Source organism: Oncorhynchus mykiss, chromosome 21 (genome assembly GCF_057628025.1).
Source record: "Oncorhynchus mykiss isolate SJ-2025 chromosome 21, ASM5762802v1, whole genome shotgun sequence".
Classification (NCBI taxonomy): domain Eukaryota; kingdom Metazoa; phylum Chordata; class Actinopteri; order Salmoniformes; family Salmonidae; genus Oncorhynchus; species Oncorhynchus mykiss.
This window is the reverse complement of record NC_143042.1, coordinates 23251882-23266859: the sequence shown is the minus strand read 5'-3', so window position 1 is coordinate 23266859 and position 14978 is coordinate 23251882. Positions and strand designations below refer to the sequence as shown.

Sequence of the window (14978 nt, the reverse complement as noted above, 5' to 3'; positions counted from 1 at the left end):
CGTCAACAAAACTAAGGAGATGATTGTGGACTTCAGGAAACAGCAGAGGGAGCACCCCCCTATCCACATCGATGGGACAGTAGTGGAGAGGGTAGTAAGTTTTAAGTTCCTCAGCGTACACATCACAGACAAACTGAATTGGTCCATCCACACAGACAGCATCGTGAACCTCAGGAGGCTGAAGAAATTAGGCTTGTCACCAAAAGCACTCACAAACTTCTACAGATGCACAATCAAGAGCATCCTGTCGTGCCTGGTACAGCAACTGCTCCGCCCACAACCGCAAGGCTCTCCAGAGGGTAGTGAGGTCTGCACAACACACCACCGGGGGCAAACTACCTGCCCTCCAGGACACCTACACCACCCGATTTCACAGGAAGGCCATTAAGATCATCAAGGACAACAACCACCCGAGCCACTGCCTGTTCACCCCGCTATCATCCAGAAGGCGAGGTCAGTACAGGTGCATCAAAGCTGGGACCGAGAGACTGAAAAACAGCTTCTATCTCAAGGCCATCAGACTGTTAAACAGCCACCACTAATGGCCTTGAGATAGAAGCTGTTTTTCAGTCTCTCGGTCCCTGCTTTAATGCACCTGTACTGACCTCGCTTTCTGGATGATAGCGGGGTGAACAGGCTGTGGCTCGGGTGGTTGTTGTCCTTGATGATCTTTATGGCCTTCCTGTGACATCGGGTGGTGTAGGTGGTGACACATTGTTGAATTTGCGATTTCCAATGTTGAATTGAAAAGGATTTGCCAGTAGATTGGCAATGTGATTCATGACTGCTTGTCTATCTTGATCATGGACTACAGGAAACAGCAAAGAGTGCACGCCCCCATCCACACCGAAGGGAGCCAGGGATGGTCAAAAGCTTCAAGTTACCCTGCGTGCACATCACTGAGGACCTGAAATGGTCCCTTCACACCCGACAACAAATTCCCTAAAACAACATTATGTTAGAGAACTGAACATTTAATTATCTGGCAACAGCTCTGGTGGCCATTCCTGTCGTCAAAATACCAATTGCAAGCTCCCTGAAAACTTGACATATCTGTGACGTTGTGTGACAAAACTGCACATTTTAGAGTGGCCTTTCTAGGAAGTTGTTTCTAATGTTCGGTATACTCAGTGTACACACCATTCACATACAATATATATTTATATTCCAGACTCGATTTAGTTTTTTGTTCATGTTTTTTTTTGCTGTGTATACAAATACTGTATTCTCGACATAGCTTATTCTATTATTTCTACTACTGGACGTTTTATTTGTTACACTGTCTGTACACACCGCAAATGTGTTTAATATGCTGATTCTTGACATAGCTCACTCTAATATATCTACTGCTGTACATACTTTATCATTCTTAGTATATCATGTTGTCACGTCTGCTCCCGCTCTTCTCCCCGAGCGCCAGACTGCCCTGCATTATGCACTCCTGCCACCATCATTATGCACACCTGCCTTCCCTTGTCACACACATCAACGATATTGGACTCACCTGGACTCAATCACCTGTTTATTACCTCCCCTATATTTGTCAGTTCCCCACTGCCTCTTTGGTTCTCGTCTGTTTTTGTTTCGCAGTTCTGATGCTGTTCCTGTCCGTGTACCTGGTTCGCTTCCGCAGAGTCGTTCCTTACTAATGTGTACATTTATCCGGTGTAATACCGTATAAGATTGCATTTGGATTAATTGGATTTGTTCTGACATTTCAAGATGTTATATATTAGTGTACTTTGGCATTTTATCTGCATTTTTATGAGCTAGTAACAAGCATTTAGCTGCACCTGCTATAACGTCTGCTAAACTGTACTAACCAATAAACTGTATATATTTCTATTTTTTTTCAGTGAATGTTGCATATGCATTCATGCCAAAGTGAGTTTAGCCTACCTCCATTGACAGTGAAATGGGGAAGAAGAAAAAAAATCATGTTAGGGCGACATCTAATCCCACAAAAGTTCAAACTCAAATGTTAAACAACATTTAGTATGCTATTAATTAATTTACCCTCTGCCATACCCATCTCCCCATAAACGTAATACGTAGTCAGCGGCATACATTTTGGTCTTGTCCAAGATACTGAAGCCAGCAAGTTAAAGTTTCAGGTCCACTCAAGACAGATGACTGAAATACAGTATGGCGAGAAGAACATTTGAACTTTATATGTATTTCTATTTTATCCAATGCTCAACATCAACTGAAACACATGTCCATGTAAACTTCAGTGTATGATGACAGTTCTAGAAAGATTTACTCAAATTTGGGGACGTGGCAATTAGTAGCCAATCAGGTGCACAGGATGAGGTTTCGGGCAAAGGGAATGCAGCGAAGATATTACCCAGCGTAAATGCATTCTCTGAAACACGATTGGTTCAAACACTACAAACTTTCGTGTAATCCAATTAAATGTGAATGCGATGAATAAACGTTTTATTATGGAACATGAAGTCATCGGCCAAATGTGCCTTTTTGCTGAAGTGGACCAATCAAAGCTCGTGAAGGCTCATATCTATAATCTCATTGGATCTCCTTTAAGAAGGAAAAGGGCCGAGGCTGGGGTGTGTTTATTAAGCTGTTGGCTTGTGGAATAGACATAGTGTACATATTGTGTCTGGAATCATCAGCCAGGTAGGTAATACAATGATATTACTTCTCTTACAAGCTAATATTGATGCGTTGATAGTGTTACTTTGTATGATCAGCTAACCCTAAATGGTAGGATTTGCAATTCAGATGCATTCCAATAGTCTGACGAGAGCTAACGGCTAGCAGCCGATCTTATTATGATGAAGAGACTGAATACAACATATCTTACATTACTGTCAACAACTGATTTCTGGTTTGTTGTCCCACATTTTGTAATGTAGCGAAATGGAACATTTTACATAAACAGTGTAGTCCGTGTGACTGGTGTATATGTTGCTACATTGTTACAATCTGTGCCTTTTTATTTGTGTTCAGACAGCCAAAAGCTACATTCTTTCCACTTTACCGTTATAGTGAGCAATTTTGTTATTGCATTCCCCTGATCTGTATTCAATTACTGTAAACTATTTAAAAACGTCAATGTTACAAATACCACACATGTCTGCATGGCAGTGCACTCATGATATTTGGCATTCCTGCCTGACTCATATCGTATCTACAGGACTATCTATTTTCTTCCGTTTTTAAATGTCCTATCACAAGTCTATGCTGACATGCTGCCAGCAGCAGTTTAATAAACAACCAACAGTTGATCATGTGAAACAAGTCCTGTAACACCTTAATGTCAAAGAGCCTGTCAAAGAAGCAGCCCTAATGAGCAGCAAATGCAGATGCTGCCTGTGAGCTATTCACAGGCTTTGATGTTGACACCTCTTCCAGAATGTTTTTAATATCTCTCTTGCTCTCTCTCATAGGATGGAGATCAGGCCGTTGCTCATGTGCTTTGCCCTCTGCGTGGTCTATGCCACCAGTAAACCCACAGAGAAAAAGGAACGCATTCACCACGATGCACCTCTCAGTAGCCGCGAGCATGACGATGCTCAGGGCTTTGACTACGACCACGATGCCTTCCTAGGACAAAAGGAGGCCAAGTCTTTTGACGACCTCAGCCCAGAGGAGAGCAAGCGCAGGCTAGGGTGAGTAGACTCAAGTGTCGGCCTGGTTGCGTCTCAATAGTCCAATGTGGCCACCTTTCCTCGGGTCGGCTGTGCATCAATAGTATCAAGTTGAGGGTAGGGCTGTGACGGTAATTGAATAACTGTGTAACTGATGATTACAGATGAAGAGCGAAAATAAAACTGTTTAAATAGGCCTACATTAATTTTAGGATTTAAAAAATTATTTTCACGTAGATAAACTGTACCTAATAGCGGGATTGTTTTGCAAATGTTTTGTTAACCTAGTTGGTCTATTAAACTTTCTACATCTCCCCTTTACAACTTACCTTTGCTTAAGCAGCTAATTGCTTGATGAGCGGGATGTAGAGTGCTATAGGCTAGGGGCTCTTCAGTTTACATTATTTGATGTGTGGACTCTTTAAAAAAAAAAAAAAAAAAAGTTTTTTTATACAATGCACATTTTCATTGCTTGCTAGTAAATAAATCAGTCTTTTTAAAAAAAAAGTTTGGATGTTTCTGACTTCATTAATTATTCAACAGCAGTTGACAAGGTTGTTTTGGCTCTGAGGCCTATAATGCTCTAATGTTGTGTCAAATGGACAATTTGCCAAGCCTGTCCAACCAGGCATGGTATAATTTGATACAGAATCTTTTCTTAAATTATAGACTAATCAACGCTGATCAGGCCTGGTTCTGGCCGATATGCTGCCCTGAAGCAGATCAAAAAAATTGCTGTCCTCCTATCCCTGCAAAGTATAATAGTAGCCTAGGACTGCAATGCACTTTTAGAAATTCCCATGTGGTAGGCTACCGTTTATAAAACGGGCAATTTACCATTCATTCCTGTAATCTGGTTACATACATTTCTGTAAATGCATGTATTAATTAGTCAGTTACTGTTCTCATTCTCTGAGTGGAAATGTTGTTTGCACAGTTCAAAACCTGCTACACTTCTGACAAACATGTTTTGATTTATTTCAAATCATAATTTACGACCTCCATATGAGCATGTCTGGTTTCTCTGACCTGTTAATGTTGATGGAGCGCATGCACCTGAACACGCATAGAAGTACCTGGCCTGCTTCTCGCAAATGTCAAAGTAGGAAAGTGCCCTGCCTGGCTTCTAAGTCATATTTTCTTCACTTCCCACAGTAAGTCAACGAAGTCCATTATAATAGTTCCTCACAGTATTTGAAAAATCTTTCCAATCCCTTGATAATCAACATAGCTGATAAATAGGCTATGGACATGTTCTGTGTATTTGTTTCTATTTTAATGATGGTCAATTTCATCTTCATACTATGGCATAGCTGTCGCCTTCATACTTTTATCTTGCATCCTTCTCTCAGGAAGCCTAACGTCGGCCAAGGTTTTCTTTTATTATGTTTTAGTGAAAGAATAAATATTTCCTCTTGTGTCTGACAGTACACTGGTGGTTTTGATTCATGGGTGCTTTTATGGGGGTGTGCGTGTGTCAGTTCGCTGATTCTCTCTATGGGCCTAAATGTCCACTCAGAAAGTTTCCAAAAGTAGCCTGTCTCGACTAGGGCTGTGACGGTCACGAAATTTCGTTAGCCAGTGATTGTCACGCAAATAGTTGTCGGTCTCACGGTAATTGACCGTTTAATTAACATAAACACATTTAGCATCTCCTGGCTTCCACACAACGCATACAAGCCATTGATGCAGACCTTTGGAACATCTATATTTTAAAAAGTCTAATAAATCCATGTAAAATAGCCTACACCTTCACAATAAATGTATGATTTATTTTAGACAGGTCTAAAGAAGCATGATATGAAGAAAATGTAGTCTATTTCAGGAGAACAGAATAGCATACTCTGACTTTTCCTGATCTGGCTATGCCAAATGGCTGTGGGCTACACTAGTTAATTTAGCAGACAAGATTTTGTGGCATTTTATAATATGAACAATACATTTTGAACAAAGCTGAATAAAATATGAATATTTTTCCAAACGATTTGAGGTAGTGCGCACATTTGGCTATTCTGTGTTGAGAGGTTAACAAAGAATATGGATATTCCTATATGCTTAATTTAGAGTTTTTATCAATGTATCTTTCATTGTAATACAAAAAACGTTGACTATGTTATGGTTTTTAATATATTGTAAGGCTGCATGATGTGACTCTTGCTGATTTGAAAAAAGTTGCTTGAAATGCATTTTTGTTTTTGTGCAAATCAATCCTAGAACAACAGCAAAGGACCTTGTGAAGATGCTGGAGGAAACCGGCACAAAAGTATCTATATCCACAGTAAAACAAGTCCTGTGTTGACATAACCTGAAAGGTCGCTCAGCCAGGAGAAGCCACTGCTCCAAAACCGCCGTTAAAAAAGCCAGACTACGGTTTGCAACTACACATGGCGACAAAGGTCATACTTTTTGGAGAAATGCTCTCTGGTCTGATGAAACAAAAATAGAACTGTTTGGCCATAATGACCATCGTTATGTTTGGAGGAAAAAGGGGGATGCTTGCAAGCCGAAGAACACCATCCCAGCCGTGAAGTACAGGGGTGGCAGTATGTTGTGGGGATGCTTTGCTGCAGGGGGGACTGGGGCACTTCACAAAATAGATGATATCATGTGGAAGGAAAATTATGTGGATATATTGAAGCGACATCAGTCAGGAAGTTCAAGCTTGGTCGTAAATGGGTCTTCCAAATGGACAATGACACCAAGCATACTTCCAAAGTTGTGGCAAACTGGCTTAAGGACAAAGCCAAGGTATTGGAGTAGCCATCACAAAGCCCTGACCTCAATCCTATAGAAATTTGTGGGCAGAACTGAAAAAGTGTGTGCGAGCAAGGAGGCCTACAAACCTGGCTCAGTTACACCAGCTCTGTCAGGAGGAATGGGACAAAATTCACCCAAATTATTGTAGGAAGCTTGTGGAAGGCTACCTGAAACGTTTGACCCAAGTTAAACAATTTAAAGGCAATGCTACCAAATACTAATTGAGTGTATGTAAACTTCTGACCCACTGGGAATGTGGTGAAATAAATAAAAGCTGAAATAGAATAGAGAAATGTTAATTAATTCTCACATTCTTAAAATAAAGTGGTGATCCTAACTGACCTAATAAGGGACTTTTTACTAGGATTCAATGTCAGGAATTGTGAGAAAATGAGATTAAATGTATTTTCCTAAGGTGTATGTAAACTTCAGACTAAAACTGTATAAGCCTATGGGCTAGGCTACATGAGGTGTGCGATTTATGATAAGAAAAAGTCACAAACTGTGTGAATCCGGCCTTCATAGTCGAATTGCTACATAGAAACCACTACAAAAGGACACCAATGAGGAGAAAAGAATTGCGTGGGCCAAGAAATATGAGCAATGGACATTTAGACTGGTGGACATCTGTCCTTTGGTCTGAGTCCGAATTTGACATTTTTGCTTCCAACCGCCTTGTCCCTTGTCTTTGTGAGACGCAGAGTAGTTGAACGGATGATCTCCGCATGTGTGGTTCCCAACATGAAGCATGGAGGTGGTGTTATGGTGTGGGGGGTGCTTTGCTGGTGACACTGTCTGTGATTTATTTGGAATTCAAGGCACGCTTAACCAGCATTCTGCAGTGATACGCCATCCCATCTGGTTGGGCTTAGTGGGACTTTCATTTGTTTTTCAACAGGACAATGACCCAACACACCTCCAAGCTCTAAGGGCTTTTGACCAAGAATGAGAGCTACATCAGATGACCTGGTTTCCACAGTCACCCGACCTCAACCCAATTGAGATGGTTTGGGATGAGTTGGACCGCAGTGAAGAAAAAGCATGCTGAGCACTTATTGGCTATGTGGAAACTCCTTCAGGACTGTTGGCACTGGTTGAGAGAATGCCAAGAGTTGGCATCAAGGCAAAGGGTGGCTACTTTAACGAATCTCAAATATATTTAGATTTAACTTTTTTTAGTCACTACATGATTTCATAGTTTTGATGTCTTCACAATTATTCTACAAAGTAGAAAATAGTAAAAATTAAGAACCCTTGAATGAGTAGGTATGTGCGAACTTGACTGGTACTGTTCATTCTATACACATTTTACAATAGATAGTATTTATACATTATACATCTTGTTCAGTCATAATAGAACAATATAATTTAAACCACCCCTCAGCTACTCTCAGTCCATCCCACATCACATTAACCCCACCCCTCAGCTTCTCTCAGTCCATCCCACATCACCTTAACCCCACCCTTCAGCTTCTCTCAGTCCATCCCACATCACCTTAACCCCACCCCTCAGCTTCTCTCAGTCCATCCCACATATCACATTAACCCCACCCCTCAGCTTCTCTCAGTCCATCCCACATCACCTTAACCCCACCCCTCAGCTTCTTTCAGTCCATCCCACATATCTCTTTAAACCGCCCTCTTATGATTTCCATGTGCCAAATATTTTTCAGCTGTGATGTTTCACATAAATTCTGAACCTTTCTAATCGCATAGCATCTACAGATTGTAAATTGAAGATAATACTTTAAGTAAAAATATTTTGTTGATTGTTTGACTGGCTTTCCAAATGTCCCAACCAGTGCTATTTGTAGGGTTAATTTTAGATCAATGTTGTGATTTTTCAGCCATTCTTGAACCTGTGACAAGAAACAAGCTATATTGGGGCAATACCAAAATAAGTGATCGAGTGATCGTGATTCTGTCTTTTCGTAGCAGAACAGACAATCATTAGTTTCATAATTTGTTGATTTTAATATTTATAAGTAATGACCTGAAATAATAGTAATGAAATGCCATGGTAATAACAACAAAGTGTAATGGCTTGTTTCAAGTAGGCTTTTATTAAGAAGCATATCCATGTAAGCAACTGTACAGTTGTGAACTCCCTCTTTTTGACCCCTATCCCTTGAACGGTTATGTCGGTGACCGTGTACATTGGCCTTGCCAATTACCGGAGACTGTTCATGTAGTTCGCTACCAACAAGTTACCTGTATGATAACGTGGCGGAGTAATATACATGGGAGAGTACACATTGCAATGTAAAACATATGAGGAAGTATGTCCTGTTTTCAGTAGAAGTTAATCAACGTATAGACTTGTTTGCTTGAGTTGTGTTCTAAATTTAAGGTCTGGGGAGTTTCCTGGCCATGGACCCAAAATATTGATGTTTTGTTCCCCGAGCCACTTAGTTGTCACTTCTGCCTTACGGCAAGGTGCTTCATCATGCTAGAAAAGGCATTGTTCATCACTAAACTGTTCCTGGGTGGTTGGGCGAAGTTGCTCTCGGAGGACGTGTTGGTACCATTCTTTATTCATGGCCGTGTTCTTAGGCAAAATTGTGAGCGAGCCCACTCCCTTGGCTGAGAAGCAACCCCACACATGAATGGTCACAGGATGCTTTACTGTTGGCATGACACAGGACTGATGGTAGCGCTCACCTTGTCTTCTCCGGAGAAGCTTTTTTCCGGATGCCCCAAACAATCGGAAAGGGGATTCATCAGAGAAAACGACTTTGCCCCAGTCCTCAGCAGTCCAATCCCTGTACCTTTTGCAGAATATCAGTCTGTCCCTGATGTTTTTCCTGGAGAGAAGTCGCTTCTTTGCTGCCCTTCTTGACACCAGGCCATCCTCCAAAAGTATTCGCCTCACTGTGCGTGCAGATGCACTCACACCTGCCTGCTGCCATTCCTGAGCAAGCTCTCTACTGGTGGTGCCCCGATCCCGCAGCTGAGTCAACTTTAGGAGACGGTCCTGGAGCTTGCTGGACTTTCTTGGGTGCCCTGAAGCCGCCTTCACAACAATTGCACCGCTCTCCTTGAAGTTCTTGATGATCCGATAAATGGTTGCACCTAAATCAATCTTACTGGCAGCAATATCCTTGCCTGTGAAGCCCTTTTTGTGTAAAGCAATGATGACGGCACATGTTTCCTTGCAGGTAACCATGGTTGACAGAGGAAGAACAATGATTCCAAGCACCATCTCTCCTTTTGAAGCTTCCAGTCTGGTTTTCAAACTCAATCAGCATGACAGAGTGATCTCCAGCCTTGTCCTCATCAACACTCACACCTGTGTTAATTAGAGAATCACTGACATGTCAGCTGGTCCTTTTGTGGCAGGGCTGAAATGCAGTAGAAATGTTTTGGGGGGGATTCAGTTCCTTTGCATGGCAAAGACGGACTTTGCAATTAATTGCAATTCATCTGATCACTCTTCATAACATTCTGGAGTATATGCAAATTGCCATCATACAAACTGAGGCAGCAGAATTTGACACAAATATTTATTTTCATTCTCAACTTTTGGCCACGACTGTATATACCCACCCCAATTTGTGTGGTCTCCTTCTCTCTAAACATTACATCTTTATTTCTAGGCATGAAGTTAAGTGATACGGGCAATAAACTGTTCCTTCTCTCCTAATGTGACCTGACCTCGACCCCCTTCCTCACTAATCCACAGCTCTCCACCCTTATCAGTGCCTGCCAACATGATCGTCTTCCCTGCACTCAGTACATTCCAAGCTTAATTGCTTCCACCATATACATTCCTCCTACAGATAACCACTAACTTCTGGTGTAAACCCTAGACTATGGCACCCCTTATGTCTCTAGTATAACTGGTGATTAACAACATTTAAAGTCTTGAAATCTGAACCCATCACCAGTAAATAGAGAGGTAGAATTCCCCCTTTCCCATCATCAGATTCAAAGAACAGGCGATCACTTTCACGTAGACTCTACTAGATTTTGGTATTGACTGTTATTACATTGGTATTGTAGTAAATATAGTTTGACCTCTTTTTGAACTACATTTTTAGTTCACAGTCTCTCTCTTTCTCGCTCTTCCCCTTTCTGATACAGTGTGATTGTAGAGAAGATTGATGGGGACAGTGATGGTTTTGTCACTGAGGTTGAGCTGAGAGCGTGGATTAAGAAGGCTCAGAAGAAGTACATCTATGAGAACGTGGACCGCCAATGGAAGGACTTTGATGTCAACAATGACGGCATGATTTCTTGGGAGGAATACAGGAATGTAACTTATGGTACCTATCTGGGTAAGAAGGGCATGACATGCGCATGCATGAGCCCGGGACATGCAATATGTCCAAAACAAATGTTGGTGTTGGTTATGACTAATTCGACTGATTCGATAGTTGCAAGGCCTTTAGTATTAGTTTCACTGATTGGTTGATGTACCGTATCAATTCAGGTCGTGGTGTATCACGTGTGATTAACTAGAGATCATAGCCGCTTCCCTTTGACCCCACAGATGACCCGGAACCAGATGATGGTTACAACTACCAGCACATGATGGCGAGGGACGAGAGGCGTTTCAAAATGGCCGACCAGAACGGAGACCAAATCGCCAACAAAGAGGAGTTCACAGCCTTCCTACACCCAGAGGAGTACGACCACATGAAGGACATAGTGGTGCTGGTATGTGTGTTTCATTCTCTGTGTTCATTAGATTTAAAGGTATTTGGAAAGAATTTAACACGGGACCAGTGTTCACCGGTCGGCTCTCTGACCATCCTCCTCTTTCTCCTTGTTTACCCCACAGGAAACCATGGAGGACATTGATAAGAATGGTGATGGTTTCATTGACCTGAATGAATACATAGGTAAGGACTGAAGTGGACATACCCTTGAGTATACAAAACATTATGAACACCTGCTCTTTCCATGACAGACTGAACAGGTGAAGCTATGATCCCTTAAATCAAATGAAATCACGTTTTATGTATCAGATGCCCTGAATACAACTGGTGTAGACTTTACAGTGAAATGCTTGCTTACGAACCTTTCCCAACGATGCAAAGTTTCAAAAATTAATGGGGGAAAAAAGTAACACGAGGAATAAAATGCACAAGAATGGAGCTATATACAGGGAGTACTAGTACAAGGAACTTGAGATAGATACAGTGCCTTGCGAAAGTATTCGGGCCCCCTTGAACTTTGCGACCTTTTGCCACATTTCAGGCTTCAAACATAAAGATATAAAACTGTATTTTTTTGTGAAGAATCAACAAGTGGGACACAATCATGAAGTGGAACGACATTTATTGGATATTTCAAACTTTTTTAACAAATCAAAAACTGAAATTGGGCGTGCAAAATTATTCAGCCCCCTTAAGTTAATACTTTGTAGCGCCACCTTTTGCTGCGATTACAGCTGTAAGTCGCTTGGGGTATGTCTCTATCAGTTTTGCACACCGAGAGACTGACATTTTTTCCCATTCCTCCTTGCAAAACAGCTCGAGCTCAGTGAGGTTGGATGGAGAGCATTTGTGAACAGCAGTTTTCAGTTCTTTCCACAGATTCTCGATTGGATTCAGGTCTGGACTTTGACTTGGCCATTCTAACACCTGGATATGTTTATTTTTGAACCATTCCATTGATTTTGCTTTATGTTTTGGATCATTGTCTTGTTGGAAGACAAATCTCCGTCCCAGTCTCAGGTCTTTTGCAGACTCCATCAGGTTTTCTTCCAGAATGGTCCTGTATTTGGCTCCATCCATCTTCCCATCAATTTTAACCATCTTCCCTGTCCCTGCTGAAGAAAAGCAGGCCCAAACCATGATGCTGCCACCACCATGTTTGACAGTGGGGATGGTGTGTTCAGCTGTGTTGCTTTTACGCCAAACATAACGTTTTGCATTGTTGCCAAAAAGTTCCATTTTGGTTTCATCTGACCAGAGCACCTTCTTCCACATGTTTGGTGTGTCTCCCAGGTGGCTTGTGGCAAACTTTAAACAACACTTTTTATGGATATCTTTAAGAAATGTCTTTCTTCTTGCCATTCTTCCATAAAGGCCAGATTTGTGCAATATACGACTGATTGTTGTCCTATGGACAGAGTCTCCCACCTCAGCTGTAGATCTCTGCAGTTCATCCAGAGTGATCATGGGCCTCTTGGCTGCATCTCTGATCAGTCTTCTCCTTGTATGAGCTGAAAGTTGAGGGACGGCCAGATCTTGGTAGATTTGCAGGGGTCTGATACTCCTTCCATTTCAATATTATCGCTTGCACAGTGCTCCTTGGGATGTTTAAAGCCTGGGAAATCTTTTTGTATCCAAATCCGGCTTTAAACTTCTTCACAACAGTATCTCGGACCTGCCTGGTGTGTTCCTTGTTCTTCATGATGCTCTCTGCGCTTTTAACGGACCTCTGAGACTATCACAGTGCAGGTGCATTTATACGGAGACTTGATTACACACAGGTGGATTGTATTTATCATCATTAGTCATTTAGGTCAACATTGGATCATTCAGAGATCCTCACTGAACTTCTGGAGAGAGTTTGCTGCACTGAAAGTAAAGGGGCTGAATAATTGTGCACGCCCAATTTTTCAGTTTTTGATTTGTTAAAAAAGTTTGAAATATCCAATAAATGTCGTTCCATTTCATGATTGTGTCCCACTTGTTGTTGATTCTTCACAAAAAAATACAGTTTTATATCTTTATGTTTGAAGCCTGAAATGTGGCAAAAGGTTGCAAAGTTCAAGGGGGCCGAATACTTTCGCAAGGCACTGTATGTACATGAAGGCAGGGTAAAGTGACTAGGCCTTATTGATGTCACTTGTTAAATCCACTTCAATCAGTGTAGAGGAAGCAGAGGAGACGGGTTAAAGAAGGATTTTTAAGCCTTGAGACAACTGAGATATGGATTGTGTATGTGTGCCATGTTGATGGTGACTGGGTAAGACAAAAGATTTATATGCCTTTGAACGGGTTATAGATTTACTATATTGATGTTTCTACCCTCAGACACACTTTCATCCCCCTCGTTTCCTAGGTGACATGTACAACCATGAAGATGAGATGGAGGAGCCAGACTGGGTTGCTACGGAGCGTGAGCAGTTTTCAGAGTTCCGAGACAAGAACAAAGACGGGAAGATGGATCGGGAGGAGACTTTGGACTGGATCCTTCCTTCAGATTACGACCATGCAGAGGCCGAGGCCAAACACCTCGTCTACGAGTCTGACTTGAACAAGGTGAGACAATCGCTCTCTCTTGTCTCTATTGGTTTTCATTCTCTCTTTCACTCACATGGCTGTGTCTGTTTTAAGCATTCTATTGACTAAATATCTTTTTTGTTTTGATTTCAGGATGGAAAGCTCAGCAAGGAAGAAATCCTGAACAAGTACGACCTGTTTGTAGGAAGTCAAGCAACTGACTTTGGTGAGGCGCTAGTACGGCATGATGAGTTTTAGGTTATTTGGTCCTAGCTAGATAAAACAGTTTTAAACTTGATTTGATAAATGATCAAATGTACTTTGTACGACACCTATTCATACACTACGTCTCCAATTAGTTTGTGGTTGATAGCACTCAATAGTTGCGTGGGTGTTATATTTACTGACTACCCATCCCAACACTTCATTTTATTGTTCCGTTACAAACATAGGTAGTTTAGTTTGGTCATTATTTTTGCCTTTGTTTAAAATAGGATGCTATACTCACAAGCACTGAATATTCCATTTGGAGTTGTAATAATTTATAATTCTTCCAACAAACCCTTCATATGTGGGAATTATTTGGTGTTTTTTACAGTCATGTTTTGAATGACACTGATTGTAATGATAGCCCATAATTTCTTAGTATAGTTAGTAGATAAGAGATGCTAACCGACGTTAGCCTCATACGTATCCTTTTACCCAGTGTGTGCCTTCTCTGAGTAGTCTTTTGGGAGCTCAACCAATGAAACCGACACTAAATATCAGAGGGTCATGGGAACGTGAGTCCACTACAGTGAAGTCATCCCTCACCCTGCTCTGTTTCTCCATAAACACTCACTTTGACCCCCCTCTTCTTCATATGTACTGTATTTGTCTGTCATGACTAGGGTTGTTATTACAATGTTGCCAAGTTCATCACTGCTTCTGTAGCCTTTTCTCCTGTCAATCACTCCCTCTCAATAGTCTGCAGTGGCTTCCTCTCCTTGTCTCCATCTGCACTGATCTAGAAACAAATGATAGGTGAAAGAAACATGTTGGATGACCAATGTGAAACAAAAGGAAACCATTTTAGACTATTGAGAACCAGCACACATGTGAGAAAGCATCTGTTCTATTGGTTAGAAATAAAAGCGGTTGTACTTCCTTTCTATGGGGCATGCTGAACTGAAAGGTTGGTGCATTGCAGCGTTGTTACTGAATTCCGCTTGCCCTAAATTAAGATTATATTGAAGTATGTACATACTTGGCAAGTGTTTTATTTTCTGAGTTTATACATAGAATGTATGGACATTCATCTTTTGGATTAAATGCTGTACTTTGGATTCCACAGCCCATTTTCTCAATAAAAAAATGAATTGAGTAAACTTATTTGTTCAAGTTTGAGCCTCAGTGTACATCTTATTTTGTATGTCTGGTTGTGTTTGTGTTA

General features: G+C 41.3%; 1 protein-coding gene across 4 annotated transcripts; it reads left to right on the top strand.

The window, feature by feature from the left end:
* The first annotated feature begins 2303 nt into the window (after nucleotides 1–2303).
* LOC110500262 (calumenin-A) lies at nucleotides 2304–14913 on the top strand. 4 transcript variants are annotated; one of them, XM_021577525.3, is made up of 7 exons: nucleotides 2304–2637; nucleotides 3411–3632; nucleotides 10452–10633; nucleotides 10861–11027; nucleotides 11152–11212; nucleotides 13386–13585; nucleotides 13700–14913. In XM_021577525.3, exons 2-7 carry the CDS (start codon nucleotides 3412–3414, stop codon nucleotides 13802–13804), a joined length of 936 nt encoding a protein of 311 aa, XP_021433200.1. In that variant the 5' UTR covers nucleotides 2304–2637; nucleotide 3411; the 3' UTR covers nucleotides 13805–14913. The 4 variants fall into 4 exon arrangements, with proteins under 4 accessions (XP_021433200.1, XP_021433198.1, XP_090070431.1 ...); XM_021577523.3 differs by having other exon boundaries at nucleotides 10452–10645; XM_090214305.1 differs by having other exon boundaries at nucleotides 2492–2641.
* The last annotated feature ends 65 nt before the right edge of the window (nucleotides 14914–14978 follow it).